This window comes from Lepidochelys kempii, chromosome 17 (genome assembly GCF_965140265.1).
Source record: "Lepidochelys kempii isolate rLepKem1 chromosome 17, rLepKem1.hap2, whole genome shotgun sequence".
Classification (NCBI taxonomy): Eukaryota; Metazoa; Chordata; order Testudines; family Cheloniidae; genus Lepidochelys; species Lepidochelys kempii.
In genome coordinates, this window is record NC_133272.1 from 4,764,092 (window position 1) to 4,791,315 (window position 27,224).

The window sequence follows — 27,224 nt, forward strand, 5'->3', positions numbered from 1 at the left end:
AAAATATTGTCTGGGTTCCATGCAATATTTGTGTGCTGCTGCTTACCCCTTTGGAATAGGAGTCAGGATATAAATACAGCACATGGGGAATACAGCCCTCAGCTTTGGTAGCGTTCCTAGTAAATCATGGGGGAAGTGGCAGCCTCTGCAGTCCAATCTGGGTTCTATTTGAGTTTTAAATCTGTATCTTTCTGAATGTGATTTGACCTCCCCTTTCAAGTACAACTTGATTAGTGCCTGACTGATCTATTGCCCTGCTGGGGCTTTTCAGATTGTATGTTGTCTCTTATCAGCTGGGCACAGGCTGTAAGGGTGTAGGGACTGGGGACCACTGATAACTTGGCTTAACTTTAGATTCCCCTGTGGAGTTCTGTCACTGAATTTCTACTGACAAGTGCTGGCATAGCCATGCGTGCTGTGCTGGCTAGCACCCATGTGCCGATCCCCATCAGAGGGCGGGCTCTCCCTCCCCGAAACACACTTCTGTTATTGGAAGACCCAAAGAGCTGTTTTAAAGTGATGCGACACCCAAAACAGGGCTCCTATTGATAGAATTGTATGGCCTGAATATAAGGAGTCTGACAAAAATGCCCACACCCCCAGTGCTAAAGGTATATTTATGCCTTTTCCTATCCCTGTCAGCTGCATACCTGCAGCAGCAAGCAGAGTGTGGACTGGAAACCAGATGAAGGCATTTGCACAGGAGGGACCATACCCTGCTCCTTAGCTGGGATGCACACAACTCTTCTCTGGCTGTCTGCTGTGGGTCACCTGTGCCAGTCGTGGGTGTGACTCCTGCTCCACGCCCCTGTAAAAGGTGCCATGGCATTAAAGGGGGCTGCTATATTCCTGTGTATTTTACTATCCGATGCAAATCTGGTTGTGGGGAAGCACCTGCTTGTCTCCTTGGAGTTCTGGGCGATGGTCCCTTTGAAAATCAGGCCTTGAAAATCACACTGTTAGCTCTTAGCTGATTGGAATCCAGAAAGAGCCACTCACCTTTTGGACTGTTTTCATACAAAATATTCAAAAGGCTGCTGGCTGCCAATGCCCATGGTGATGTGAGAACACGCTGCAGGTATGACCAGGGTCTCTGGGCTATGTAATGACCCTCCTCCTTTTCAGCAGAGGATGATCATGGCATTAATCCTTTTTAGAGCAGGTTTGGATATACTTAATTTCAAATAGCCTTTGGCTTCATTTAGGGTGATACTACTGATCTAACTGTGTGAGCTGAGTCTATTCTACCAGCCTGTACGCATTTTTGGCACTTAGGGGTAACCCATCATCTAGAAACATTTCATAGCTAACACGTTAGACACATATCTGATGGTCATCCCCAACGTGGATGGAGATGCTGCAAGTGGTGAAGTTTTTCTATACCACTGGATGTTTAAATGTTATTGGGCATCCAGTCAACCACAAAAAAATCATATAAAGGGCAATAGCTTGTCGAAACTTAGTCTAATTTTGACTAAAATTGGCAGAGAGCTAAATACAACTGAGGATGCAACTATGTAATCAAAACAGGACTGCTTTGGACTTAACTATCTTGCGTAATTTTGTATCATCTGCAAATTTTGCAGCCTCATCATTTAGCCTTTTTATAGATAATTTATTAACATGTTTAATAGCACTGGTCCGAGTACTCACCCACCTCCCACGCAACTTCAGAGCGGGATGTCGCTGTTCAAACAGTCTCACCTTCTCTGGGACAAACATCCTCCAAAGAAAGCCAGGAGATTCACAGGGCGTTCCCACCTCACTGAGAAGTTCCCTGGAAGGCAAAGAATCCCACTGCAAATCCCTTTAACAGGCAGAACCAGGATTTGAACCAGAATCCCCTACCTCCTAAACAAGTCCCCAGCTACTGGACTAGGGAGCGTTTCTAACTCTTTGGCTGGCCCAAACACTACTTAAGTAAAGCGGAACAGCTCCAACAGGCAAGAAGGGGGGCCCCCACCATCAGTCTCGCCCATCCTCCAATTAATTAATTAAAGCTTCAGCAAGAGAAGAGGAGCAACGCACACCACAACATCCCTTAGCTGATTAGGAAACCCACTGGAGAGATAGAAGTCTATTCAAATCCCACCTCAGGAAGCGAGCTGGGGAACTGAACGACATCCTAGGCAAGTATCCAAACCACTGGGGTAGTTTATGTAGAAGGCCTCTGGCTCTTTCCCCCTCTCTCCTCAGTTGGTTGAGGGTGTTAGGCAGCTGCCTAACTCTCTCACAAGAAACAGTTTAGGCCCCAAAGTCCCCTGCCTCCAGGAGAGGGGATCCTGTGTGGCTCACAGGCACTAACCTGTGTGAAAGGCAGGACTTAATACCCACCCCTCTCAGCATCTCCCAGTGGCTAGCTCAGGCAGTTCCCTGCCTTGAGTGCTGGCTTTTGTGGGTCCTGTTTTTAGGTCACTATCTCTCCCCCTTCAGTGAAGAGGGAGCCTAAGTGCCTACCTCAGTCTTTGGGGAGCCTGTTGTTGCTCTAGTGATTTTCTGAGCATCTAAAAGTTAGGTGTGGCAATATTCAGCGTAGCCATCCCTAAGTCCCTTTGTGGATCTGGGCCACAGTGCTGAGACCATGTCTACTTGGTCTATAGCACAGTGACTGTAAGAGAGCTGAGAATGGGCATGTCATAGGCATATAGCCCTGAGACCAGAAGAGAGGAGTTGCTGAGAGTGCGCATGCTCATTTCATACCACAAACAACTTACTAAGACCAAAAAATCTGAAAATGGGCATGCTTTGTGACTGCCACAAGCACTGAGACCAGGCCAGGGAACTGAGAACAAGCAGCCTCACTGCATGCCATAAACACAAAGCCCTGAGCCTGGGGGTTGGGGTATCCAAATGTGTGCATGTGAGAGGCATTCTGAAGCTCCCCTCCCCTCCACACTTTTCCTGGTTGGGGGGTGGGAAGGGAGAGGGTTCTAGGAGAAAAGCTTTAAACTCTGTCTCCAGACACTTCTCTGGGTGCTCAGCTGCTGTCTTCAACCATCTCTTTTTTTACTATGCCACTGAAGCTGAAATAGTCACATCCCCTGACAGCGTAAGAGTTGGCACCATCAGACACATGGCCAGTCCCAGCTCCAACGCCACTCTAGGCACTGGAATGAAGCTCTTCTTTTGGCCAACCCCAGTTTTGAAATAGAATTCATCTACCATGAGAATAGAGCATCTTCGAGTGTTGCTTTGGTAATGGTGTTAACAAAGCAATCAATCACATTTCTGTGCAATATGTTTTCTGCTTTTTACTTAATTGCTTTTTATGAATGGAGTGTTTTTCATAAAAATAAATCCTTGCATTTTTTTTTAAGTGCGCATCAGCTTTGGCTGCATATTCTCCAAAGTAACATAAGTCCCTGTTTATTACCACACAGTCATTTTGGCAGTTGCCTATTGTGCTAACACAAACAGTAGATTATGGCTTCAGGGCATGACTAAGAAGCAGGAGCCGTTAGAAAAGTATGTTGTTTTCATGCATAAATCCTAAATCTGAGTGAGATACAGAAAACATGAGAGGAAAACAGAACTGATTTTTAAAGGCGCAGCGTCAACTTTAACTACGTTTAACTCTTTGTGAATCTTAAAAGATTTCAGGCTCAACACCTTCTTCCCGTATGATTTTATTTTTCTTTGCTGTGTGAAACACGCACGTAAAGAGCAGAGCAAATTGGCTACATGCAAAGTGCTGTCCAATATATTTGTTCCTGCTACCCTCTTTGAGTTGAGGGGATGCTTGTAACATTAGTAGGTAAAAAATGGTTCAGGCATAAATGTGGGGTTTTTTAAAGTGACTATTTCTTTAGAAGGCACCATGACCTTTAGAAGGCAGCAGGACAGAGCACTGAACTGGGACTCTGGGAACCCAACTCAAGATTTTTGAATGCTTGGGGATGGCAGTACTGATGTCTAATCTCTCTCATTCATAAATGTTCTTTGTATCTCAGCAAGGATCTAGATTTGTGCCACTGGACGTGGACTGGTACTCTACTTTAGAGTCTTTAATGCATGGCTACCTAGGATTTAAGCCAGCATTTCTGGAGGCAGGAATTATTCAGAGCACACTTGTGCTGTGCCTGCAGCTCTAGTGGCCTCTAGGGACTGGAGTGTGGTATAACCATTGCACTATGAGAAGGTGTATAGTAGAATCTGAACAGCTGCTCAGCTGAGTTGAAGCAGTGCCTCTTTTTAACGTCAGAGGCCAATGTGCTACTTTCCACCGCTGCACTGGCTACTTTCCACTGCTGCAATGACTTTCACTCAAGGATCTCAAAGAACGTCAACCACGATAGGTAAAAAATAATACCACTGTTTTACAAAACAGGAAGCCATAGCTCAAGGCAGGCCAGTAGTTTACCTGTAGTCACACAGTGAGTCACCAGCAAAGCTGGGAATACAATTCAACTGATTGTGGGAACAACTTAGGTCAAACTTGTAAAAAAGAGATTCTGACTGTCAGCTAGATGGCTGTGTGTTCTGATCAACGTCTTTATTATAATTACAGCTACTTGAAACCAGATGAGGACAAGAAATCAAAGCACAAGACTGCAGTGAAAAAGAAAACACTAAATCCTGAATTCAATGAGGTACTTTTGCACCACACTGTATTTGATAGCTGCTCTCTCTAATGAGCGCCTCACATATCAAGAGGATAGGTCTATAAATCACATCAGTTTCCCCGGCTGCAGGACATCCAATCATATGCTGCCTCTGCTTGCCTTACTTAAATACTTCTATTGCAATCTGAGCAGTGAATAAACACCCTTCCTCTGGCACTCCTGGCTGGGATCCTTGCATCTGCCACCCCAGTGGGTCTGGTGTAGAGGCACCTTATCCCCATCTCAGTTATGGAAGTGGACACAAGTCTGGTTTATGCAGTTGTATTTTTCACAAGCGCTCAGTGAGGATGAGGGTGGTTATCTAGCCTGGCTCATGCTTTGCTTTATCTGCTTTGGTACTTCTATGGCCCCACCTCCATCACCATCACCTCCGAGCACCTAACTATCTTTAATGGATTGATTCTCCTCACTTCTGTGAGGTAGAGAAGTGCTACTATCTTCATTTTACATGCTGGAAACTGAGCCCCAGATCCTCACTGGTATTTAGGTGTCTAACAGCAGGGTCAGGGCCTAAGTGACTTGCCCATGATCATGCAGGAAGGCTATAGTAGAGCAGGAAATTGAACCCAGGTCTCCCAAGTCCCAGGCTTGTGCACTAACCACTGGATAATCCTTTCTCTCATTCACCTATTTCTGTTAATGCAAGTGAAAAAGAAACCTTGCTGTGCACCACTTGCTAGATCTCTCCATGGTAGGACCACCTGGAATGGCCAATGAGTGTTAGTCATATAAAATTAAAGCCCTCTCTTCCTCAATGGCTCGTGACACAGAGCATAAGCATTGGCTCATGATTCACCTCCCTTTGCATATGTTTAGTCATTGTTAAATGAGAATTTTCCTGGCCCAGAAAACAAATGACACCAAGGGATATATGCAGTGATCCCAGTAAGTAGATGCAATTCTTTATGCACTAGCTCCTCAGAGCCAACTGCTTCTATTCCTGGCCTACCGCTCCTCTGTTCCATCCAGCTGACATGCTCTGCAAGCCACTCAGTCAGTCCTATTAAATAGCACCTTCAAACCTTCCTTATTGCTGTAGCTTACAAGCATTTCCTGTGAAACATTTTGATCCTGCATTGAGGATACTCTGTAAAACCACACTGCACTGCGCTAGCATAGCTAGGGTTTTGGAGATGACATGTTGCCTCCTGAATTCGATCTCTTCTCCCCAACAGGAATTTTGTTATGAAATAAAGCATGGTGACCTGGCAAAGAAGACCTTAGAAGTCACTGTGTGGGATTATGACATTGGAAAATCAAATGATTTTATTGGTAAGTAAGATGATCTTGAAGTAAGTTTAAAGCTGCTTTGGGCATGTGCCCTTTAACATAAATCAACTAAGGGCTTGTCTGTATGACCACTTAGCTTATGGCAAGCGGGGGTAGAAATCTGTCGCACACTAGCCTGCCCAATTGGACCCTGCTGCCACACACATAAATTCTGTTGTGCACTTTGCTACCTTGCTTTGAAATGGGAGTAGATTAAAGTACCCCAGTGAACTTGTGTGGCAGGCGGGTGTAATTCCCATGCACTAAGCATTCATGTAGACAAGCCCTTACGCTCAGCTCTGGCTTCCCACTCTGCAGTAGGACGAGCCTGTCTCCATCCACCTTGATTTTCAAAGCCTTTTCTTCTGAAAGCCAGAGACGAGTGACAGTGGAGGCTTAATATGTCTTTGTTGAATGCAAAGGCTTCAAACCACCTTTGCAGTATTTAGAGGTCATTTTGTTTGTGGCCATAATGATTTATGGCCAAGGAGAATTCATTACCGCCTTATGCCTTTGGAATGAGAGGGGCATTTGCAGTCCCGCTCTGGGCCATCCTTAAAAAAGGACAGGCTGTTCCAGCTTCCATGTTTGCTTCCCTGAGTATAGAATACTTTGGCATGTGATTTAACTGGCTTTCCATTTCTTGGTCAGATTCTAGCCCAACCCCTCCCCCCACGCTAAGAGACCTGTTAAATCAAGATGGATACTTCTAGGGCAACAAATTACACAAACAAATCACTTGTAATTTGACATTGTCGAGAGTATTAAACTCAGAGGATGGGGGCAGCACCATAAAGGCAGCATGGGACAGAGCCAAGCCCGTTAGCAGTGCTTGAAAGATGTACTCCTTCCTCTTCGCCCAGCTCCAAGTGAGTGGGGCCAGGATAATCTAGTCAGGAAGCTTTCATCTACCCAGTGATTGTGCTCGCTAGCAGCCTCCACCCATCCACCCACACTAAAAGGAAGAAAATGTACCTGTGTGTGATAGTGAGGACTCCCTTTCCACTTTCTCCCTCTAAACAGCTGTTTCCAATAGCTACCAAGGAGCATGGAAAGCTTTGCAATGTCACACTGCATATATCTCACTGGATAGCTGAACAAATGTCAGTAACAGACTTCTCTGTCTGTCTTTACTGGCATAGCTTGGCTTACCTCTGTGGAATGAGCTGACTGTCTCTCTCTCTGTGCTAAGGTGGAGTAGTGTTAGGAATTAATGCCAAAGGTGAGCGGCTGAAGCACTGGTTTGATTGCCTGAAAAACAAGGACAAGAAAATAGAGCGCTGGCACACACTAACGAACGAGCTGCCAGGAGCCATCCTCAGCGATTGACCCTAAAGACAGGCCCGGGACCCTGAAGATAGCCCAGCTCTCTCTCTCACAACCAGAACCAGGAACAATTCATGCCTTTGGACTTCTAGTTTACTTACTACATTTAAAAGGATACTAAGTCAGCAAGAAAGAGTGGCTTGGTAAATTCCAACTGATGGTCAGGCTGCAGGGAAATACCACTGAACAAGACACAATTTATTTTCTCTGTTCAGTGGGTGCGATCCCCTCGGGTTTTCTCCCAGGTGTCTCTGAGCACCCCCTCTCTCCAACACACACATACACATGGTCAATTGAGAGAAAAAATGGCCTGCATGCACTAGAATTGTGACTTATTTACTAACTATTTGATATACTGAATTATCTTCTTGCTGCCTTGCAAAATGAATGGATCACTTTTTGTTTGTGTAGCTACTATGAGCAAAAAGCATTATTAAATGGAACTGTTTTACTAAGGCGACTGTGCCACATTTCTGGTTGTCAGTTTCTGTGGTTTGGGCCCGAACAGTCGAAATGCACTTAAACATCAGGTTTGAAATGATCATCTTCTCCAATAATCGATGAGGACTGTTTGCTTTTCTTTCAGAAATGTAATGCTTGTCCTGTCTGATAATCTATAAGAAGTATACCAGTATGCTAAAAGGGCTGTGCAGCTATATAAGGCTATATATATATATACACACATACTTCCTTATATACAGTAGGCACTTGCAGCCTCACCAGAAATAATATAAGGCTTCACATTTGCTAAGAGAAGTTTTGATATTTAAGAAAGATCAGAAAATCAACAGACCATTCCATTCCAGCACTTACTCTTGCTCTGTTACAGACAGTGGGACTTCACACTAGCACTTCCATGCAGCTGCTATTTTTAGGAAACCATGAATCTGCCTTTCTTCCTGTCAACTACACAGCTGGTTTGAACAGGACTATTTTTCAATTAAACTTACCTTCAGATTTTACTTTTAGTGCAGACATTTCATTCAGGTTGGTGAGAATGAGCAGAACCCCCAAAGACTTGCCACCAGCTAGAAGGGCAAGAGGAGGCAGACTTGATGCTACAGTAAGTGCCATGGATCAAATTCTGCCTTTGATTACATGCACACAACCTTCATGGACTCCAGTGGGCATTGCACACGTGTTAGGGACCGAGAATTTGGCTTTGTCTCTTCCTTTATTCAACCTTCTTAACAGTGTATGTAACTCCATAACTCCCCAGGTAGGCCAATTATCCATTCCCCTCTACAAATCTGTTCTTTGCATCTGGACTGGCTCCAGTCAGTGTCCAAAGACTTACGCCCTGATTTTGCCCTACTGACATCATTGGTACTTTTGTGGGAACATAATCAATCCCTGGTGGAATGTGCAAGGGACAACTGCAAGTCTGAGTTATTGAGAGTGATCCAATCTAATAAAAAGCTGGTTCTAGAATCTCTCCCGCTACCAAACACATAGCTCCCAAACCAAAATTCTCTACTCTGTCACAGTCACACCATACACTGGATCAAAGTTTCCTCTCTTCCTTTCATTAACCACACTGTTCTATTTTCCTAACCTTGTCCAAGACAGTTCACAGGTTTTTCTGCAAACACAAGAAGTCACAAATGAGCTAAACTAACTGCAAAATGCTGCATGTTGTCAGAATTTTCAGAAGCCTTTAATCCATGCATTATTGAAAAGGTCCATAGTTACATTCAAGTCTTTACTCTCTACTACGTAGTAGTTCATAAACATGTATTTTGGGGCTGAAAGTCACTTTTTGGCAACAATCAAATCTGTTTAGATCTACATTTATTTTTCAAAGTTATAATAATAGTACACCGTGTTAGATATGGGAAAACCTTCTTAGGGTCTTTTTAACAATGTAATATTTGTAGTGAATTATGCAGATATGCATGAATTTTATTTGAATGCCAACAGTATGTCAAGTTAGATGATCTCACCAATTCTTTCTTGCCCATGTATGGTACTTTTCCAGCACTTTAAAATATAGCAGGATATTTAGGGCTTGATTTCAGAAGTGCTGAGCCCCCACAGCTCTCACTGGCGTCCATGGGAGCTGCAAGTGTTCAAGGGCTCTGATAATGAAGCTCTTAGAATGGCCAGGAATAATAGGGACTCTCCCTTTTTGTCAGTTATTTTAAAAGTACCATTTGTTTAAGCATATATTTTGCCATAACACTGGTTTATGCCTAATGTGGAGTGGGACATAATGTGTGCATTTTTTCATTTTGTATTGAAGTCTTTTTTAACTGGGCTGTATATATAAATTGCATGCAAGATGGTTGTTGTCATGCAAGAACTTGTTAAATGTTTGATACCAATGTTTTGCTACAATGTGAAGGCTGCAGTAATTGTCCTTAACTGCATCCTACAACAATTTTGTATTTCAGTATTATCTATGTGTACTTTTTGTTGGATTTGTTAATATTTATAAATAGAACCCAAAATAAAAAGGAAAAAAAAGGTGAATTCTAAAGGTTCAGCTCTGAGTCTCCCCCTATTTGTACAGTAATCGCTCAGTCCACTATGCCGCATTTTAAACTCTCAGATGCTGGAATGACAACGAACATGACACAGACTTTCACCTCTTTTGAGGTTGTGTCAATTTTCACAGGCGCTAGACGAATCGTTTAGGATTTTATGCACTTTTTTTTATGATCTTAACTTTTCAGAGCACTTCAGGGGCAAAAATTGCTCAGCAGCAGCTGATTCTACCTGGAAAAAAATGTTTCTTTTGCCAGTTGTAAAACCAAGGGCAAAATCCTGCTTGTTTTACTCATGTGAGTAATCCTACTGAAGTCAGCTGAGTGAAGAGCAGGATCTGGCTTCCAATTTGTATTGGGACAATGTTGGAATGTTACAAGTGCATCACGAAAAATGCTATCGTTTTGCTGCCTTAGGATTGTTTTACAAGGCATACTGACCCCTGACAGAAACTCAGAGTAGATATTCTCTGTGACATTACAAGTACCTGCTGGGTTCAAAAAGGGTTATGAATCCACATGGGGAATAAGCAGCAGAAGCAGATGAACTAAGCAACAAAGAGGTATTTCCTAGTGGGGGAAATCAAAGGTGCAAAATTAAAACCCAGAGTAGAGCTAGCTAGTGGATTTATTTTTGGAGTTGGAACGTCTGCATTTTAATCTCAGCTCTTCCTGTGGCTTGCTGTGTGGCCTTGGGCAAAGTCACTTAGCCACTCTGCCTCTGCCTCCCCATCTGTAAAACAGGGATATTTATCTACCTCACTGGGGCATTGTGAGGTTTGTACATCGCTTTGAAAATTTAAAGCACTACAATTGCGTGGAAAAACCCTGAGTGGGGTTCAGAGGTTTCCAGTAGTGTCACTAAAAGGAGTTATTTAGTAACATTACCAGGGAGGCATTTTAAAAGGAATATGGCTGCTCTGAGAGTGCTTCAGTGCATGGGGTTATTTTAGCCAAATGGTACAACATGCTCTGTGGCTCTTAAGATGATTGATAAATAGTATTTCCAATATGCGTCAAGGAAAGCAGTGACAAATTTGTGAATTTGCTGTTCAAATAAAAGCTACATAAAGGAGCAAGGAAATATTTCTAAAGTCATTTTATCCAAAAGATGAGATTACAGCTACCTGTGGAATTCCACTTTCAGCTGAGTTCTGTAGATTTGGAAGATTTAACTTTATTTGCCAAGGGTTTATATTCAGAGTTCAAGACAGTGAGTAGCTAAATTGGTATCAGAGGTGAAGATCCTATTTAAAGGGTGGCATCTAGCTTAGGGAGCACCGGCTCTTTAACAATACTAGCTTTTTTTATTCAGCATCTCAAAATGAAGGCAGTAGCTTTGAATTTCAAACCTCCTACTGAATATTCCCAAGAGTCCCTTCTCATGAGTCCTTCTTTGTTACCAAATATCAAACTGCATGTGTTTTCCCATCAGTGTACATAGGACCAACTTATCAACTGCCTAGCCTAATACACGATATGCAACTAAATGTATACTAGATTTGGACACTTATCTCATCTTGGCTAGCTGTCCTCTGTTTGTTGCAAAGTGCGTGATTGTGTTCTTACAAAAAACAGCTCCAGTTGCAAATCAGAAGTTTATGTGGCAATGCTCAGCACTGTTAACTGCTTCCTGTATTCATGCTCTCTATAGACAAAGAAATAACTGAGCATTAAGTTTTTCTTGATATTGTTTAAAATGAGCTAAATGACAACAAAAAAATTCAGAGTCTATGTTTACACAGCTGCCCCAAACGCATTGCAGTTTCTAACAGTTAGTGATTTTCCAGCCAACCACAGCAGATTCTCAGCTATTCAATAGTCAGCTCCATAATGCAGATATTTACTGGATTTTGCAGTAAGTATGTTTTTAAAAACTGACAGACTGAATGGGCATTAACATTGCTCCAAACCTTGTTTCCCCTCCCATCCGCCCCACCCAAAGTGTCTGCCTTTCAGCTTTTAATCCAAAACCTGTTTTGGTCTAAGGACAGCTTCATGTACTAGAATTCCCCAGCTAGTACCTTGGGACAAATTTACCATATATACCAGGAGAAGGTCGTTTTTGTAATTTTCTTACTTGTCTCTAATACTCCTGCCCCCTTATTCTCTGTGACCTCCATGTTTCTCCTGAGAATAGGGGAGATGCTTAGGTCTTGACTTGCATAGTAAAACTGGTTGGCTGGCATTTTTATTGCAATCCTCTGTGTTTGTATCAATATTTGGTTGTAACTTCAAAGGTTTTTGGACTGAATTAATGAAGCAGGGAAGAGCATGCATTGTATTTAATGTACTAGGTTTGACTTGTCTTTTTAACAAAGTTAAAATAAAGAATGCTTATACATTGGCTTTGGCATATACTATTCAAATCAAGATCTCCCCTCCTACAGTCCATTTTGGGTAATGCTCCCATATACCAAAGTTCCCAAACCTATTCCAGTTTCGTATTTGCTCATTCACACATGAGAATTAATATTTCCAGTACAGAACGTGCGTGCCCAGGACCAGCACTACCTGCTGTATATCAGAGCCACTGAAAATATATTTCATATGTGAAAAATTACTGAGTGCCTGTTTCACAGTGTCATACCTATCACACTGGTGAATAAGATGCTACATATTAAATGTCACAAATAATTTGATAAAGTCACCTTAAAATATCAGATTATATTTAATTCCATTGCACAATCACAACTCCATCAGCCAGATCCTCGGTTTGTGTAAATCAAAGTAGCTTCACTCAAGGTAATTGCACTGTACCTATTTACACCTGCTGGGGATCTGGCTCCTGGGTAGACAGAACTTAAAAGGCTTAATTAATAATATTAATGATATTGTGGTAGCACGTAGGAGCCCCAGTCCTGGATCCCACTGTGCTAAGCACTATACAAACACAGAACAAAAAGATGGTCCCCCACCCCAAAGAGACAACAATCTAAGTACACTGTACTGCATTCCCTGCCTACTCAACCCCACCAGAGACTTTGAGGGTGGAAGGCAGTCAGGAGCTGACCTTTCAGCTATGTAAAATGTTGATTTGTGAACATACAGAGACTCAAGAAATAGACTCTACCTACCTTCCATATAGCTAATGCAGTTAGAGACACTGTTGCCTAGTGGATAAAGCACTGGAATGAGACTCAAGGGACCTAGGTTCTATTTCTGTCTCTGCTACTGACCTACAGGCTGATATTGGGAAAGTCACTTCCCCTATCTGTGCCTCAGGATCCCCAACTGTAAAGTAGGGACAATGATACTGACCTGTTGAAATCTATGGAGGTATTATTTATACAAAGCCATGTTTTCAAACCAGCCTTTGGCACTGAATAATTTGCAGGCATTTTACAAGCCTGTTTGCAGAAGAAAGTCAGTAGAAGCACCAAGTGTGTGTGTGTGTGGCGGGGGGTGGGTTGCAATTTCAAATACAGGGTTTGTGACTCCGTGCAACGACTGGTTTGCAATTCAGGGGGGGAATCACTAGAAGAGAACATTTAGGCTCAATAGCAGAAAAAACACCCTAACATCAAGATCTCATTGACTGTGCAAAACTCTCCAAGGGGAAGTGGGAGAAGCTCCATCACTTGAAATATTTAAAATTGTACTAGACAAGTAATAATAGCAGTGAACACTCCGTAATAGTGGGCGGGGAGCATTAATGTTGCAGATATCTTTTCACATGCCCACTGACATTTTCACAGTACAGTAACAAACTCGAAGGAGGATGTTTTCAATAGTACCCAAGGGACTTAGGTGCACAAATCCCATTCAAAGTCAGTGAAGACCTCCCCAACTAACGCTGCCAAGTTGCATTTAGCTTGTATTCTGCTCTGTCTCTCTTTTCCTCCCCAGCAGGTTTAGACAATAAAGCTCACTTTAATCAGATCATTAGAACAGCTCCCTAGATTTGTAGTACCCATGCCAGTCTAGGTAATGCATTTCATATATATTCTTTTCAATTCAGTTCTAACCTGTGACCTCTATTAAAAACATTGAAGGCCCAATGGTGCTGCAACCTTACCCACTTAAAATTCCCATTTACATCATTTGGTAGCATTGGGTGCAGAATTGGGCCCTCTGCTCTGTTCTTTCCTTGCTGTTTGTTAGGGCTTGTCTACACTGGCAAGTAGCAGCGCTGCAACTTTCTCGCTCAGGGATGTGAAAAAACACCCCTCCGCCATGAGTGCAGCAAGTTGCAGCGCTGTAAAGCGCCAGTGTAAACAGTGCCCCAGCGCTGGGATCCGTGCTCTTCGTGGCAGCACTTTAGCATTGCCAGTGTAGACTAACCCTTAATATACAGTCAGGAAGAAACTGAAGAAGGAAACTATACATTGCACAGTTGTGAGATACAAAGGAGAAGATGGTCTAATTAAGGCACTGAACTGGGACTCAGCAGAGGTGGATTGGCTGCCTGGTTCTGTCACAATCATTCCTGCGTGATCTTGGCCACATCACTTAAGCTCAGTGTCTCACTTACCCTCCCTGCTCTGTAAAATGGAGACAATTGTTCCTTTCTTCACAGGAATGCTGGGGGCTAAGATCAGTAACAGGTGTGAGATGCTCAGACACTACAGTGAAGCAACAGAGAAACATCTAACAGTAAAGTTAGACATCTACAGTTGCAAACAGAGCGCTACTGGCCATTTAGAAACCTAACTAGGCCCCAAGTTTGAGCACTGGGTCCACCGAGACCAAAGGGTTAGTGTGTGTTTCATTATCTATAGCTTCCTGAATAGCAAAACTGATTTACCCAACCTCATTTATCTCTCTCCTTAATCTTATACCTACACTGGTATTAAAAGACAAATACACAGTCAGCAAGAGCATATTTCCTGGCAAGCACTTGCGGACTACAATAACTCAGCCAGAGGTTAGAAGTCTATTACACGGATGAGTGGGTGAGGTTCTGAGGCCTGCAATGTGCAGGCGGTCTAGCTTATTATGATGGTCCCCACTGACCTTAGAGTGAGCAGGCCTGCTTTGGGCTCTCTCTCTCTCTCTCAGGCTGGACTCTCACACACATACCTCTTATTAACACTCCTCTCACTGGAGTAGGAACACTCCAATCCAAAACACACCAAGGTTGTTTGATTTAGCTGCAAACCCCTCAGCAGCTGAAGCAGGCTCTGTTCTCAAAAACCCTATTAAAAAAAAAACACAAAAAGGAGTCTGCATAAGCAATGGCACAAACCAAAGCACACACTATATAGGACAGCCTTGTGTGCCCAGCTAGTTTATTACCAAGCTATGAAGCCAGTCCTTCCCTGGTTTACAATTTTGGCCATTCTTATGAGCCATAAACTGCTCTCTGTGCCTGACCTTTCAGCCAGAGAAGAGCTGAAGGGCTTCTTTCCACGGTGGCCCCTTAAAAGAATTCACCCCAGTGTTAGTACATTTTGGGGCTTCCTGGCATCAATTCCCAAATGAGCCAAATGCAGTCACGGCCTCTGATTTTGGGATGGGGTGGCAAGTGGTAGGAAATGGAGAATCCAGGGCCTGTGTTAGAACTTGATGCCCCCTTTAGAATCACAATTACCCTGTTGCAGTACAGGCAGGCCAGAGAGCCTCTCTGAGCCAAAACCACAGAAGCTCATTTGGGCCCACTGCAGGTCAATATATTGAAAGATGATGTGCTTTTATTTAGGAAACTCTGACCTTCTTGATGACCGTGTGTTCTGTGCAGTCATCAGGGTGCACCAGCCTAACTTAACACCTAACAAAGGGCCACTGGTGCACAGTCAGCAAGACCATATTTCCTTCCGAGCACTTTAAGCAAAAAAACTCCACTGTCTTTCTCATTAGAGACCAAATGTATTTATTCACAGCCTTACAACAGCCAGGAGGATTCTGCTCCCCGCACCCTTAGAGGGACCCTTAATGCTGATTGGTATAATCTCACTGTTTCCTACTGCTTCATTCCCCACAACTGTTGTTTTAGCCACCTGTTGTCTACAGTTTTATACGTAGATTGCAGACTCTCTGGGGCTGGTCCTCTCTTTGTGATATGTCTGTATTGCACCCCGCTCAATGTGGCCCTGGCCTATTAGGTGCTACTGTCAATACAAATTAACAATAATAATATTACCAGAATTCATGTATTTCAATCCCTGCATTCAGAGCCCAAACTCTGATTGAAATGCAAGTGAAATACAACACTGACCATAAGCACACAAGAGATTGTGATCATTTAGATTCCAGGAAACTCAAATACAACATTGGTGGGGATTAGGCTCTAAAAAGGCTGTGTTTATAAAAATGTGTCTGCAGCCATTTAACTACATTACTAGAAAAAGCACAATCAAAATCTACTCATTTAAATGATGTAGCTTTCATCCATCAGATTGTGAGTGACTCTCTATCCCCTTATGATTAAAGAGCTGATTATAAAAACTCTGTATTAAAACACCTTAAGCCTTTTTAATCTACAGATCCTCTTTGGGGTCCCTAAGCCCCTGGTTTTATAAAGAGGGTCCACTGTCCTTTCAGGTAGGTCACCTGCTTTGTCTTTGTGGGTGTAAGTTTTTCATCTCCTTGAAGAGACATGTATGTTTCAAACACTTCTCAGGCTCCTCTGCAATATGGAACTCCCAGCGCATTTGATGGTCCACAGTGGCCTCACCTAGCGCCCAGAAGCATCTACACGTCGGTGGCTGTGCTCATGGGCATCGTAGTGTTTTTTGCCTCCTTTGTGAACGGTTTGGTCATTGTGGTTTCCATCAAGTACAAGAAACTCAGATCCCCACTGAACTACATCCTGGTGAATCTGGCTGTGGCTGATCTGCTGGTGACTTTCTTTGGAAGCACTATCAGTTTCTCGAATAACATCAATGGCTTCTTTGTGCTCGGCAAAAGGGTGTGCAAGTTTGAAGGCTTCATGGTCTCTTTAACAGGTAAGGACGTTTACAGAAATCAGCTGGCTAGTCTCTTTCTCTGTCTTCTGCTCGTGCCACTGCACTTGATCTAAAGCTGGTCTAAGACTAGAGACTATGACATAGCAACTATGGCTCATTAGCTGTCCTTGGCCATCAAATGTCTCCTTGCCTCTTCTCAAACCATAGAACAAAGACAGGGCATCATTCATGTTATCATTCCACATGCTCACAGGCATGGAATGGGAGAGCAAGTGCTTACTCACCTGGGGAGTTCAGAACACACTGGTTGAGCAGAGCCTCAGGTTTGATCTTGCTTAAAACAGGAAAGGAAGAAATAGAATGTTTTTATATCACATGTAACTTATCATAATGCTTTATGTCGTGATTGCATCACTTACCGCTGCCCAAGCTGCTAGGTTGGATGTTCATGGGCTAACAAGGCAGAATGGTCAGGTTTTTGGTGATAGTACTGGTATAAAAATGAAGACACAAGCTCTCATACATTTTGCTGTGAACAATCAGTGGCCAGCAGAGGTGTGTCTGTGTGGGCAAGGGGCACTGAAACAGGGTGCATGGCATTTGCCCTGATGCCATTCCACTCTGCAGCTCTTTTATATCAATTTTTAAAAATATTTCTATGAGCATCAGGAACATGATTCACCAATTCCAGTGTCATGATGGAAACACTCCAGTGGAGAAATTGCATTTCAGACACTCCTGCAGCTGGCGAATCAGAGTACCATACGTGGTACTCATATCTGTTAAGGCATCCTAGCTAAACTCCATTGAGAAATGTGAAAACTGCCTTTAAAAATGGAAACTGTATGTCCTAGGAAATACAGTGTATCCTTTCAGACAGCCCCAGATTAATTAATAGAGAGTTAAATAAACAAGAAACGCTGGGGGTACTGGGTGCAATCATAAAATAAATAAGAATAAGACTCTAGATAAAACTAGATAAATTCATGGAGGATAGGTCCATCAATGGCTAATAGCCAAGATGGGCATGGATGGTGCCACTAGCCTCTGTTTGCCAGAAGCTGGGAATGGGCAACAGGAGATGGATCACTAGATGATTACCTGTTTTGTTCATTCCCTCTGGGGCACCTGGCATTGGCCACTGTCGGAAGACCAGATACTGGGCTAGATGGACCTTTGGTCTGACCCAGTGTGGCTGTTCTTATGGTAATCAAAATACGATGTTATTGTGAAAGATTTTTTCCCTGCTGGTTTTGCCCGCTTGCTTGAAATCTCTATTTCAAGCACCTGCAAGACAGCTGCTTGGAATATAGCTCATTCTATGGAGCTGTCCTTACATGGACGAAGTAATATAGCTCAGGAAAACCTGGCACTTCAGATTTAGCAGTTAAGCACAGAAAGCTGCTAGATTATTTAATAGCACAGCAATTTGAAATTTATTCCACACATACTAACCATTAGTGATCTCTCTCAGGCATTGTGGGGCTTTGGTCCTTGGCGATCCTGGCCTTTGAAAGGTATATCGTCATCTGCAAACCCATGGGAGATTTCCGATTTCACCACAAACATGCAGTGATGGGCTGTGCGTTCACCTGGATTTGGTCACTTCTCTGGACAGCCCCACCAATGTTAGGCTGGAGCAGCTATGTGCCAGAAGGTATGAGTGTCACATTCTTCAAAGGAAGCATTCAAGTCTGTAGCTTCAGCAATGGCTGATGGGCACAGTTTTTTCTTCAGTCATTGGTGGAATTTTTTTTTTAAGTATGACATATTTGGGGAGAGACCACAATGATTTTACAGCTGTCTTTGACTGTGTGGCTATCTTTGTTCTCCAAGTGCTAAGACTCCTTGTTTTCTCATTAATTACAGGGTTTCCTTTCACATGTCACTCTTTAAAAGTTAGCTGCTTATTACAATAAACTGCAGAACATCTATTTTCTTATTATGCATATGCTTAACACAACATCTGATGAACAGAGGAGCAGCAGAGTACTGTCGCTGACTACAGTCACTGCACCCAGAGTAGCTCAGCAAAATGGCTAAAGCACAGAACAAGCCTATTAAAAACCTGTTCATTTAGAAATGTACTTTAATTTTATTATTATGACTCATTGTGGTTTGTTTGTAAATTAATAATAATGGTGTTGCCAGCCAGAAATCATCATGGCTGACGCCAGTGTTGTTTGTGTGATTTGGCTGGAATTTGGAGAGCTGCTTTCGGAAAACAGGCACAATTCAGCAAGAACAGTAGATGGTATTTGCTCTTTGTGCCTTTCCCACTGAAGTCCCTGATCATGCTTCAGGATTGTCCTAGCATTGTTTAAAATCTCATTGTTCTAGGTCTGAGAACCTCCTGTGGTCCCAACTGGTACACCGGAGGCAGCAACAACAGCAGCTACATCATGACTTTATTTATTACCTGTTTCATTATTCCTCTCAGTCTGATCCTCTTCTCCTATACAAATCTGCTGATGACACTACGAGCTGTAAGTACAAAGACATTTCAGTCTGAACAGTCACATGTACTGCTGACACCATTGCAAGCACAGGTTTTCAGTGTAATTTTTCATGGCTGTTTGTGTGATGTTAACATAGGTTGATTTCTACACTACAAACAGGCAACTAAACAGGAAGGGAGGATCATGTGGCTAACAAGTGTACCACATACCCATTTGTCCAGCAAATTTTCCCTCAGCCTATGCCATTTTATAGGACATCAGTATTTCCTATAGAATTAGGCAGTGACATATTAAAGAGCAGGCTGTTTCCCTTACATTGCCTGTAGGTTGCAGCACAACAAAAAGAATCTGAGACAAGTCAGCGAGCCGAGAGGAAGGTGACACGAATGGTGATTGCTATGGTGATGGCCTTTCTTATCTGCTGGCTGCCCTATTCCACCTTTGCCATGGTGGTTGCCACAAACAAAGACATTCCCATCCAACCAACTCTAGCATCACTGCCTTCATACTTCTCCAAAACAGCCACAGTTTACAATCCAATTATCTACATCTTCATGAACAAACAGGTGAGAGCATGAAGATTATCAGAAAGCAATTGAAAACGAGCCTTCACAGAGCTAGGGACTTATAGGAATGAAGTGGAATAGCAGTAATGGGGCATTCTAATATAGCATAGCATATCTATCCTATTGGGATTCCTGTCAAATGCTAGATCCCACTGATTGCTTCTTTACAATAGGCAAGGCTAAGGTATAAAATTGAGATGGAGCTTGATTTTCAACCTGGCCTTAACCAGCGATCCTTTTGCATACCCATTATTTTCTAGGGGCAACTGACTACATTTTGGATCATGAATTGCCTGATTGAGCTTGCACAACAAACAGACAGATGTTTATCAATCAATTGCCAGAGCCTGCAAAGAGCAGGATCAGGCACTAACCAGTCTGATCCCAACATTGTTATTTGTTTCAGAGTAACAGCCGTATTAGTCTGTATTCGCAAAAAGAAAAGGAGTACTTGTGGCACCTTAGAGACTAACCAATTTATTTGAGCATGAGCTTTCGTGAGCTACAGCATCTGATGAAGTGAGCTGTAGCTCACGAAAGCTCATGCTCAAATAAATTGGTTAGTCTCTAAGGTGCCACAAGTACTCCTTTTCTTTTTGCGAACATTATTATTTGCATTCCACGCTGGGCTAGGTATTGTCCACATAGCCCCTGCCTTGGAGGTTTACTACCTACAATGTTAATGCAAATTATAAAATCATGAATGGTGTGGAAAAAGTGAATAGAGAAGTGTTATTTCCCCTTTCCCACAATTAAAAAAACAGGTGTCATCTGATGAAATTAAATTCAATACAAACAAGAGGAAGTATTTTTTCACACAATGCACAATTAACCTGTGGAACGCATTGCCATGGGATGTTGTGATGGCCAAAAATACAGCTGGGTTCAAAAAACAACTAGATAAATTCATGGAGGCTAGATCCATCAATGACTATTAGCCAGGATGGGCAGGGACACACAACCCCATGCTCAGGGCAACCCTGACTGCGCGAAGCCGGGTAAGGGGGAGACGAGGGTGGTTCTCTTCAGCATTGCCCTGTTCTGTACATTCCCCCTGAAGCTCTGGTACTGGCCACCGTCGGACACAGAATACTGGGCTAAATGGGCCATTGGTCTGAGCCAATACAGCAGTTCTTACATGTGTGCCAAAAGCATCCAGGTTGCATCTCACAGGAGCACCACCAACTCACAGGTTACAGCATCTGGGTAAAGCAAAACCTGGTATAGTAGTTTGGCATAAAGGGACCCAGGAGAGGTGTGTTTAGCAGCCTGCCTTCTTCTCTTATCTAGTGAATTTTCCTGTAACACATGTGCTTTCCCCAATTAGTTCCGGGACTGCCTGCTGAAAATGATGTGCTGCAATCGCAACCCGTCAGGGATGCCGGAAACCTTTCCTGCTATGCCTGGTGCCCCCAAAGGCATCTCATCAGCCTCGGAGGGATGCGGAAATAAGGTGACTCCATCGTAAACAGTACAGATGCTTCAATTCCTGCATGGAGGAATGGCAGCTGCCGGCTCCATACATTCGTCTCAGTTTCATTTGGCATAAATACAAAGAGGAGCAAAGAGGCTGGCTATTTTCTAATAGCCCAAATATACACCAGAAAGTAATAAAAAATTTCTTCTTAGAGCTCCCAGTAATATTCACTGTACCCTGCCCTGTCACTGCAAACTTAGATAGAAGGTAAAACACATTCCCTTCAATGGCAGGAAAGCAATCATATTAGAGAGTAAATATCAGAGAGAACAGTTCACACTCCCAGTGGGAATAGCCCCCATTCCTAGTTCCTTACCCCCTGGGGGAAGTGCTAAAGCATGATAATGGGGGACCTTTTACTAGGCCAAGGAATAATTAAACTACCAGCATTAAAGCCCAAAAGAGCACTTCTGCAGTAGTAATCCCATTAGGAAAAGCATAGGCTTCATTTCATTTAAATATATATTTCACTGCACAGAGCAAAACAGGAGAAAGCCCTGCACATTTTCAATACACATTATTTTATAGACACAGTAGGATTTGTGTTGGTTGATCCTTTTGTGTAACTTCAAGACAGGCTGTGAACCAATGAAAATTTAGCAGGTGTGTTCAAGTGGATTGGGTTAATAAACATCCAGACATTTAAACACCACTGTCTCCTTGTCATGGGCAGTCAATTAGCAAATAAGCAATTAGCAAAGGGCCCCAACAGACAGCAGGGTGTAACCTCCAGTAACCACAACTGGAGTTTTATTTCACATGAAAAATGCCACACTCACTGAGACAAAGGAGAAGATCAATATCGCAAAAACAAGGGGCCTGAAGCCCAGCAGATTTGTATTTCATTTATAGCTGAGGCAATCAGGAAAGGCCTTAGAGTCATTGATTTTGCAATAAAGGTGAAACAAAGCCTGTAAAAGATTCTGTGTCACGTAACAAAAAAAACACAATAAAGCCACCGGGGCCATAAAGGCTGAGACGATAGCAGAAAGCAAAAGATGCACAACATGAATAGGAAGAAATTCAACAACATTAAACAGATGCGATTTTTCCTCCAATAACCATTACTTGACCTCCTTCATTATATCTAGTAGCTCGAGAACATTGCAAGCACTCGTGTAACATTTTCCAAAGTGCTTAAGTGACTTAGGATCCTAAGTCCCACTGAATAAGGGTCTGATTTTTAAAGGTATTTAGGCATCTAAAATGCAAGTAGGAATTTTCAAAAGCACCCAGGTGCCTAGCTCCCAAATACCACTAGACACCTATCTGCATCTTTAGCCACCTAAAAACCTCTGAAAATCTGGCGTAAAGTGCCTAAGATCACTTCTGAAAATAGGCCTTAGGCTCCTCAGTCACATTTGAAAAATGTTACCTCTGCTCTCAAAGGAGTTTCCTTTTTGTGTCATGTCATTATGGTTTTTCCTGACAAGAAGATCACTGACCTTCTCTTCCATGACCTTCTATCTACGGCCTTTGATGTTAGAACACATAAATGAAGGAGTCAGAGGGTAACTGCATTTATAGGTTCACACAATTAAATGGCTCTTACCCCATTATTAGTAATTCCAAATCTGCTGATAATAAGCAGCTACAATGGCAACTGCTAAGCCTTTCTCGAGGTGCACAGATTATTATGAAATGTGATTTTTTTTAACCTCTTTAAAAGCTTTAGGAAGGAAAAATTATTTCTATTGCCGTGATGTATTATAATGAATGCCAACTGCACCCAAAGCTGTGTTTCCCTTCTCCTTAGTGAATACAGGTAGGGAGAAAAGAGCAATGAGGTAACAAGTGCAAGCGGTAGTTGGGTTCATACCCTCTTTGATGCCACCATTAGATCATTTGCTTTTTCTTGCTTTACTTCATTCTGGGGGACTCTGGTTATCACACGCCTTTTGCTTAATTGGAGACCTTCTACAATATTATGGCCATGCTAACCCTTGCAACAAAGCAAAAATGATGCTACTCCATGCATATACTGGATATGTATTTGTGATATTACGTGCTTGCACACACACACACACAAATATATATCTGTATCCACACACATCCATATGCCCACATTTACCTATGCAGGTATGTCAAATTCAATCCAAATAACTCCTGAATGAAACACTGGGCCAGGTCCTCTGCTGGTGTAATTTATCATAGCTCCCGTGAAATCAAAGGACACTTTGAGTTACACCAAAGGTCTTAATGAAACACTTGACCCAGATGGAGCTATGCCAATTTACACCATCTGAGATCTGTCTCATTATAGTTCATCTTTCTTATGTTAATCTAATTGGGTGAGGGCTTGTGAACCAAGTTTAGTGCTGGCAAATATTTTATATGTTCTCAAACTGGTTCCAGAATCTGAAAAACATTGAGAAAAATGCTGATCAGAATGTGCTAATTTAAACCATATCTCCTCTAGGAAATGGACTTCAGTCAGGGGGATTTTTCACAAAGATTACATCCTTCATCCTTCTTCTGAAGATCCATCACAGTGTATTAACACATGGGTTCCAGATCCTCAGAGGTATTTAGGTCCCTAACTCCCATTGAAGAGAGGCACTCAGAAGGAAATTAGAATGCTTGGAGGGATAGTGTAAAGGCAAATCCTTCTCTACACAGGGCTGGGGTTGGACTAGATGACCAAAGAGCTCTTTTGTCAGTCCTGGCATACATAACACTAATGCTGTTCATACTGCACCATGAAAACAAAGGATCTTCTCAAAAAGGAATCCTGGAATTATTTTCCAGAAGCTGTGAACAATCCCAAGAATGCTAAAGAGTGCAGAGCCAGACAAATATGCAGCTCTTAAAAAGACTGGTTAAAACTGCTGATTGTACCATATTGCCAGATTTTTAACTAAGAACTAGCAGGCAATCACAGCATTGGTTAAATCAGACCTCTCCCCCACCAAGAGGCTTCTAAATAGAAAACCGCAGATTGTGAAATCCCAACAGCTAAGCCAGGCTTGCAGTAACTTACTTTCGGTTTGCACCATTCTCTGACAGGACATTGACCATCTCTCATCTCTGGGAAGCTGGCACATGCAGCCTGTGAGAGAGAAAATCGATAGCACTGGGTAAAGGATAAAGATGAGTCCGAAACTAAAGCATCAGACAAAAACCCCACAGTAGCCTATTTATCAGCAATAACCCTAAACAGCAGCTTCCGACCAAACAAACAATACACACCACAACCATTTGTACCATCTTACAATGGGGCCTATTCTCTCATTCACAGACCCAGGTCTTCCCATTGATGTTTATATGAATTACAGGCACCCAAACTTCATCCAGTCATGGGCCACATTGGCCATTTGCAAGAAGCCTGAGGGGGTGCAGCTTGTCTATGAGATGGAGCTACTCTCATCTATGAGATGAAGCTGCAGCCATGACAGATGACAGGACAGGTCCACACAAACAGTACTCCATCTGCCAGGCTTCTTGAATCATGATAGAGCACAGCATGCTCAGACCAGTAGGTTATCTGCAGACTGCACTTAGGCACTGAAGAAAAAGGCAACAGTGGAACATGCTGTGGAACTCCATGAGCCACACTGCATTAGAAGGGCATGTTCTCATGAGCAAGCTCTTACCACACGGAGAGGTTTGGCCATCATAATTGTGATGATTTAGATATACACCTCCAGCACACCAGGCCTCCATCTGTATAATATCATTCCTATATATGCAGCACTGAAAAATAAATGGGTCAGATCACTAAATGGGGCCTGTCAGGTACTATGGACTTTCAGAAGCAAACAAGGAAGTTACTCATCACTGGGGCTACTTTATAAGTGCCCTCTCTGGAAGCAGAGTGAGAGATATTGTAAACTTAAAAAATCCTCAGGTCAAAGAAACAAAGAAGAATGGTTTAGAAACCTGCCATTTTCAGAAGAAAACACTTTTTTGCTTGTTAAAAGAGGCCATTATGCTACAAAATGCCTCTCTGATTCAGAATAACCACAGAATTGTACACTAATGCCCTGCACCCCTTTAACCCTCTGCTATCAAGTTCTGGACCATTGCTATAGAATATTGCAGTGCTGTTGGGAGAGGAAAGCATGCAGTATTTTTAAATGCTTTATAGACAAATGTATTCCTATTAAACTGTCTTAAGCCAAACAATTATTTAGACTGCAAATGCTTTGGGGCAAACGCTGTCTCTTAGTATGTGCTCAATCTCAGTAGGAGCCCGGAGATGCTACTGTAATACAAATCATAAATAAGAATATCATCATTTTGTTTTAGGTGGCAGTTGAGACACAAAAGGAGCCAGCTTTTCCCATTAAAGTCAGTTTATGTGTGCACCTGAACCCCTACTGCTTGATATTAAGTGACAAGAGAGAACAAGTTACATTGACAAGATCATGCGGGACATAATCATGTAACAGGAGTTATCTTGAATCAATTAATTATTTTGCAATTCAGCTGTAATTCTATGCAGCTCTAACATTCAGAAATGCCACCAGTCCCTTATTTTTCTCCCATCTGATACATTACCCATTTTTATTTACAGCTGTTGAACTTTAATCAATCAAATTAATTACATGTGAAATCTCTCAATTAGCAATAAATTGAGAATGAAATTGGCAAAAGTTGCACAGTTAAATGAGACCCGCTGGTTTAATAATTAAGTAAACTTCTGAACAGCACTGCAGGTAAAATGAAAGGCTGGAACTAAAAGTAACTTAGGGCTGGTCTACACTGAAAAATCCACACCCATGGACGACGTAGTTAAGCCCATGGTGTAGAAGGTGCTAGGCTGCCAGAAGAATTCTTCCATTGACCTAGCTACTGCCTCTTGGGGGGGTGGATTAACTACTGTGATGGAAGAATACCTCCCATTGCTGTAGTGAGTATCTACACTGAAGCACTGCAGCTGTGCTGCTGTAGCATTTTAAGTATAGACACAGACTCAGTTACTCAGCATGCTGTTGTCTAGATATTGCAACCTACATGGTGATTTAAGATCAACCCACTGTTCTGATATTATCATCAGAGGGGATAGTATAAGCTGCTCTCTATAAACATGGCTCGTTTGAGTGGGCCACTGAGCAGTTAATATGAACTTAGACTATAACATCTTTGGAGCAAGGACTATCTTTTAGCTCTGTTTTGTACAGCCCCTAGCACAATGGGGGTCATGGTTCATGACTAGGGGCTCCTAGGCATTATGGTAAATCAAATAATAAATAAGGCTGCAGTCTGTCACAGAGATCACGGAAGTCACGGATTCCATGACTTTCCGGCAGCAGCAGGAGTTTGGGTGAATCAATGGAACAGCCTACTCCCCCACATACTTGATCTAATTCATCTTTTCTGTATAGCACAGAACAAGGAGCTACAATATTCCATCAACAAAATTCATTCCACTGTGTTTGAGAAAGTTCAGATACTGTCAGCTCCTGTCCCCATCACAGACATTCCAGCTCATCAACGATTTCTCTTAAACTACTCACACTGATGTACAGACAATGGTAATGTTTCTCTCTTGTTTATTTACCTTTCTGCTGAGATGCTGTTGCCTGACTGGATTGCTCCTTCTTGTCTCAGAGTCCAGCTGCAGCTACTGCCCAGTTCTAGAGTCCGTCTCTGAGCATGAGCTCGGCATCCATTCCTGGGTAACTCCATGAAAAGGTTGTGAGCTGAGAATCAAAGAGGGGGTTACCTCCCAGGATTTCTGCATGATTCTAACTCATTCAGGAAATGGTTTCATGTCTACAGGTCTGATATTCAGGAATGCTGAGCTCCCACGACTCTCCCTGACTCATTCAACCCATATGTCAGTACCAACCTACAGGTAAGTCAGTAAGTACTCAGCCACTATGTGTCTATTCACCAGCATGCCTTTGCCAAGTCGCCAGGTTCCTGTTTCCATAGATTTTTAAGGCCAGCAGCACCATTATGATCACCTAGTCTGACCTGCTACATAACACAGGCCAAAGAGCCCAGTCAATAATTTCTGCAACAAGTCCATAATTTCAGTTTGAGCTAGAGCATCTCTTTTAAAAAGATATCAAAACACATCTTAAAGACTGCCAATGCATCTTACATTGTTAAAGAGTTGTGTCTTAACCAATCCTTCCCTCTCCCTAGTTGATTCCACCTTTCCCCTCTTGCTTTTTTAATATTGTGACCAATAGCTGAGTAGGCAGTGGGCCAAAACAGGGA

The 27,224-nt window shown here is 42.6% G+C and overlaps 2 protein-coding genes and 2 long non-coding RNA genes across 5 annotated transcripts in view; 2 read left to right on the top strand and 2 right to left on the bottom strand.

The window, feature by feature from the left end:
- The window catches only part of DOC2B (double C2 domain beta), a 129,755-nt gene extending 117,705 nt beyond the window's left edge, over window positions 1–12,050 (top strand). For both annotated transcript variants that reach the window (XM_073316013.1, XM_073316014.1), the window contains 3 exons: window positions 4,508–4,589; window positions 5,798–5,894; window positions 7,084–12,050. In XM_073316013.1, coding sequence (XP_073172114.1) covers window positions 4,508–4,589; window positions 5,798–5,894; window positions 7,084–7,220 — 316 coding nt within the window. In that variant the 3' untranslated portion in view covers window positions 7,221–12,050. The remainder of the gene's footprint in view (window positions 1–4,507; window positions 4,590–5,797; window positions 5,895–7,083) is intronic.
- On the bottom strand, window positions 1,628–18,200 carry LOC140899847 (uncharacterized). The gene is made up of 4 exons (XR_012155482.1): window positions 18,007–18,200; window positions 16,836–16,885; window positions 14,726–14,841; window positions 1,628–1,777 (listed from the first exon to the last, which is right to left on the bottom strand). It is a non-coding gene; the product is annotated as an uncharacterized lncRNA (long non-coding RNA).
- On the top strand, window positions 16,242–21,044 carry LOC140899845 (pinopsin-like). Its single transcript, XM_073316015.1, has 5 exons — window positions 16,242–16,590; window positions 18,026–18,208; window positions 18,892–19,037; window positions 19,337–19,576; window positions 20,904–21,044. Exons 1-5 carry the CDS (start codon window positions 16,242–16,244, stop codon window positions 21,042–21,044), a joined length of 1,059 nt encoding a protein of 352 aa, XP_073172116.1.
- On the bottom strand, window positions 18,974–26,692 carry LOC140899848 (uncharacterized). Its single transcript, XR_012155483.1, has 4 exons — window positions 26,557–26,692; window positions 24,647–24,746; window positions 24,034–24,102; window positions 18,974–19,035 (listed from the first exon to the last, which is right to left on the bottom strand). It is a non-coding gene; the product is annotated as an uncharacterized lncRNA (long non-coding RNA).
- Between the last annotated feature and the right edge of the window lie 532 nt (window positions 26,693–27,224).

Excerpts from the sequence above, each read along its gene's own strand:
- LOC140899845 (XM_073316015.1), top strand. The coding sequence starts at position 16,242 with ATGTATGTTTCAAACACTTCTCAGGCTCCTCTGCAATATGGAACTCCC. Across the intron at positions 19,038-19,336 it reads TGCTGATGACACTACGAGCT|GTTGCAGCACAACAAAAAGA; the intron begins GTAAGTACAAAG and ends CATTGCCTGTAG. Across the intron at positions 19,577-20,903 it reads ACATCTTCATGAACAAACAG|TTCCGGGACTGCCTGCTGAA; the intron begins GTGAGAGCATGA and ends TTCCCCAATTAG.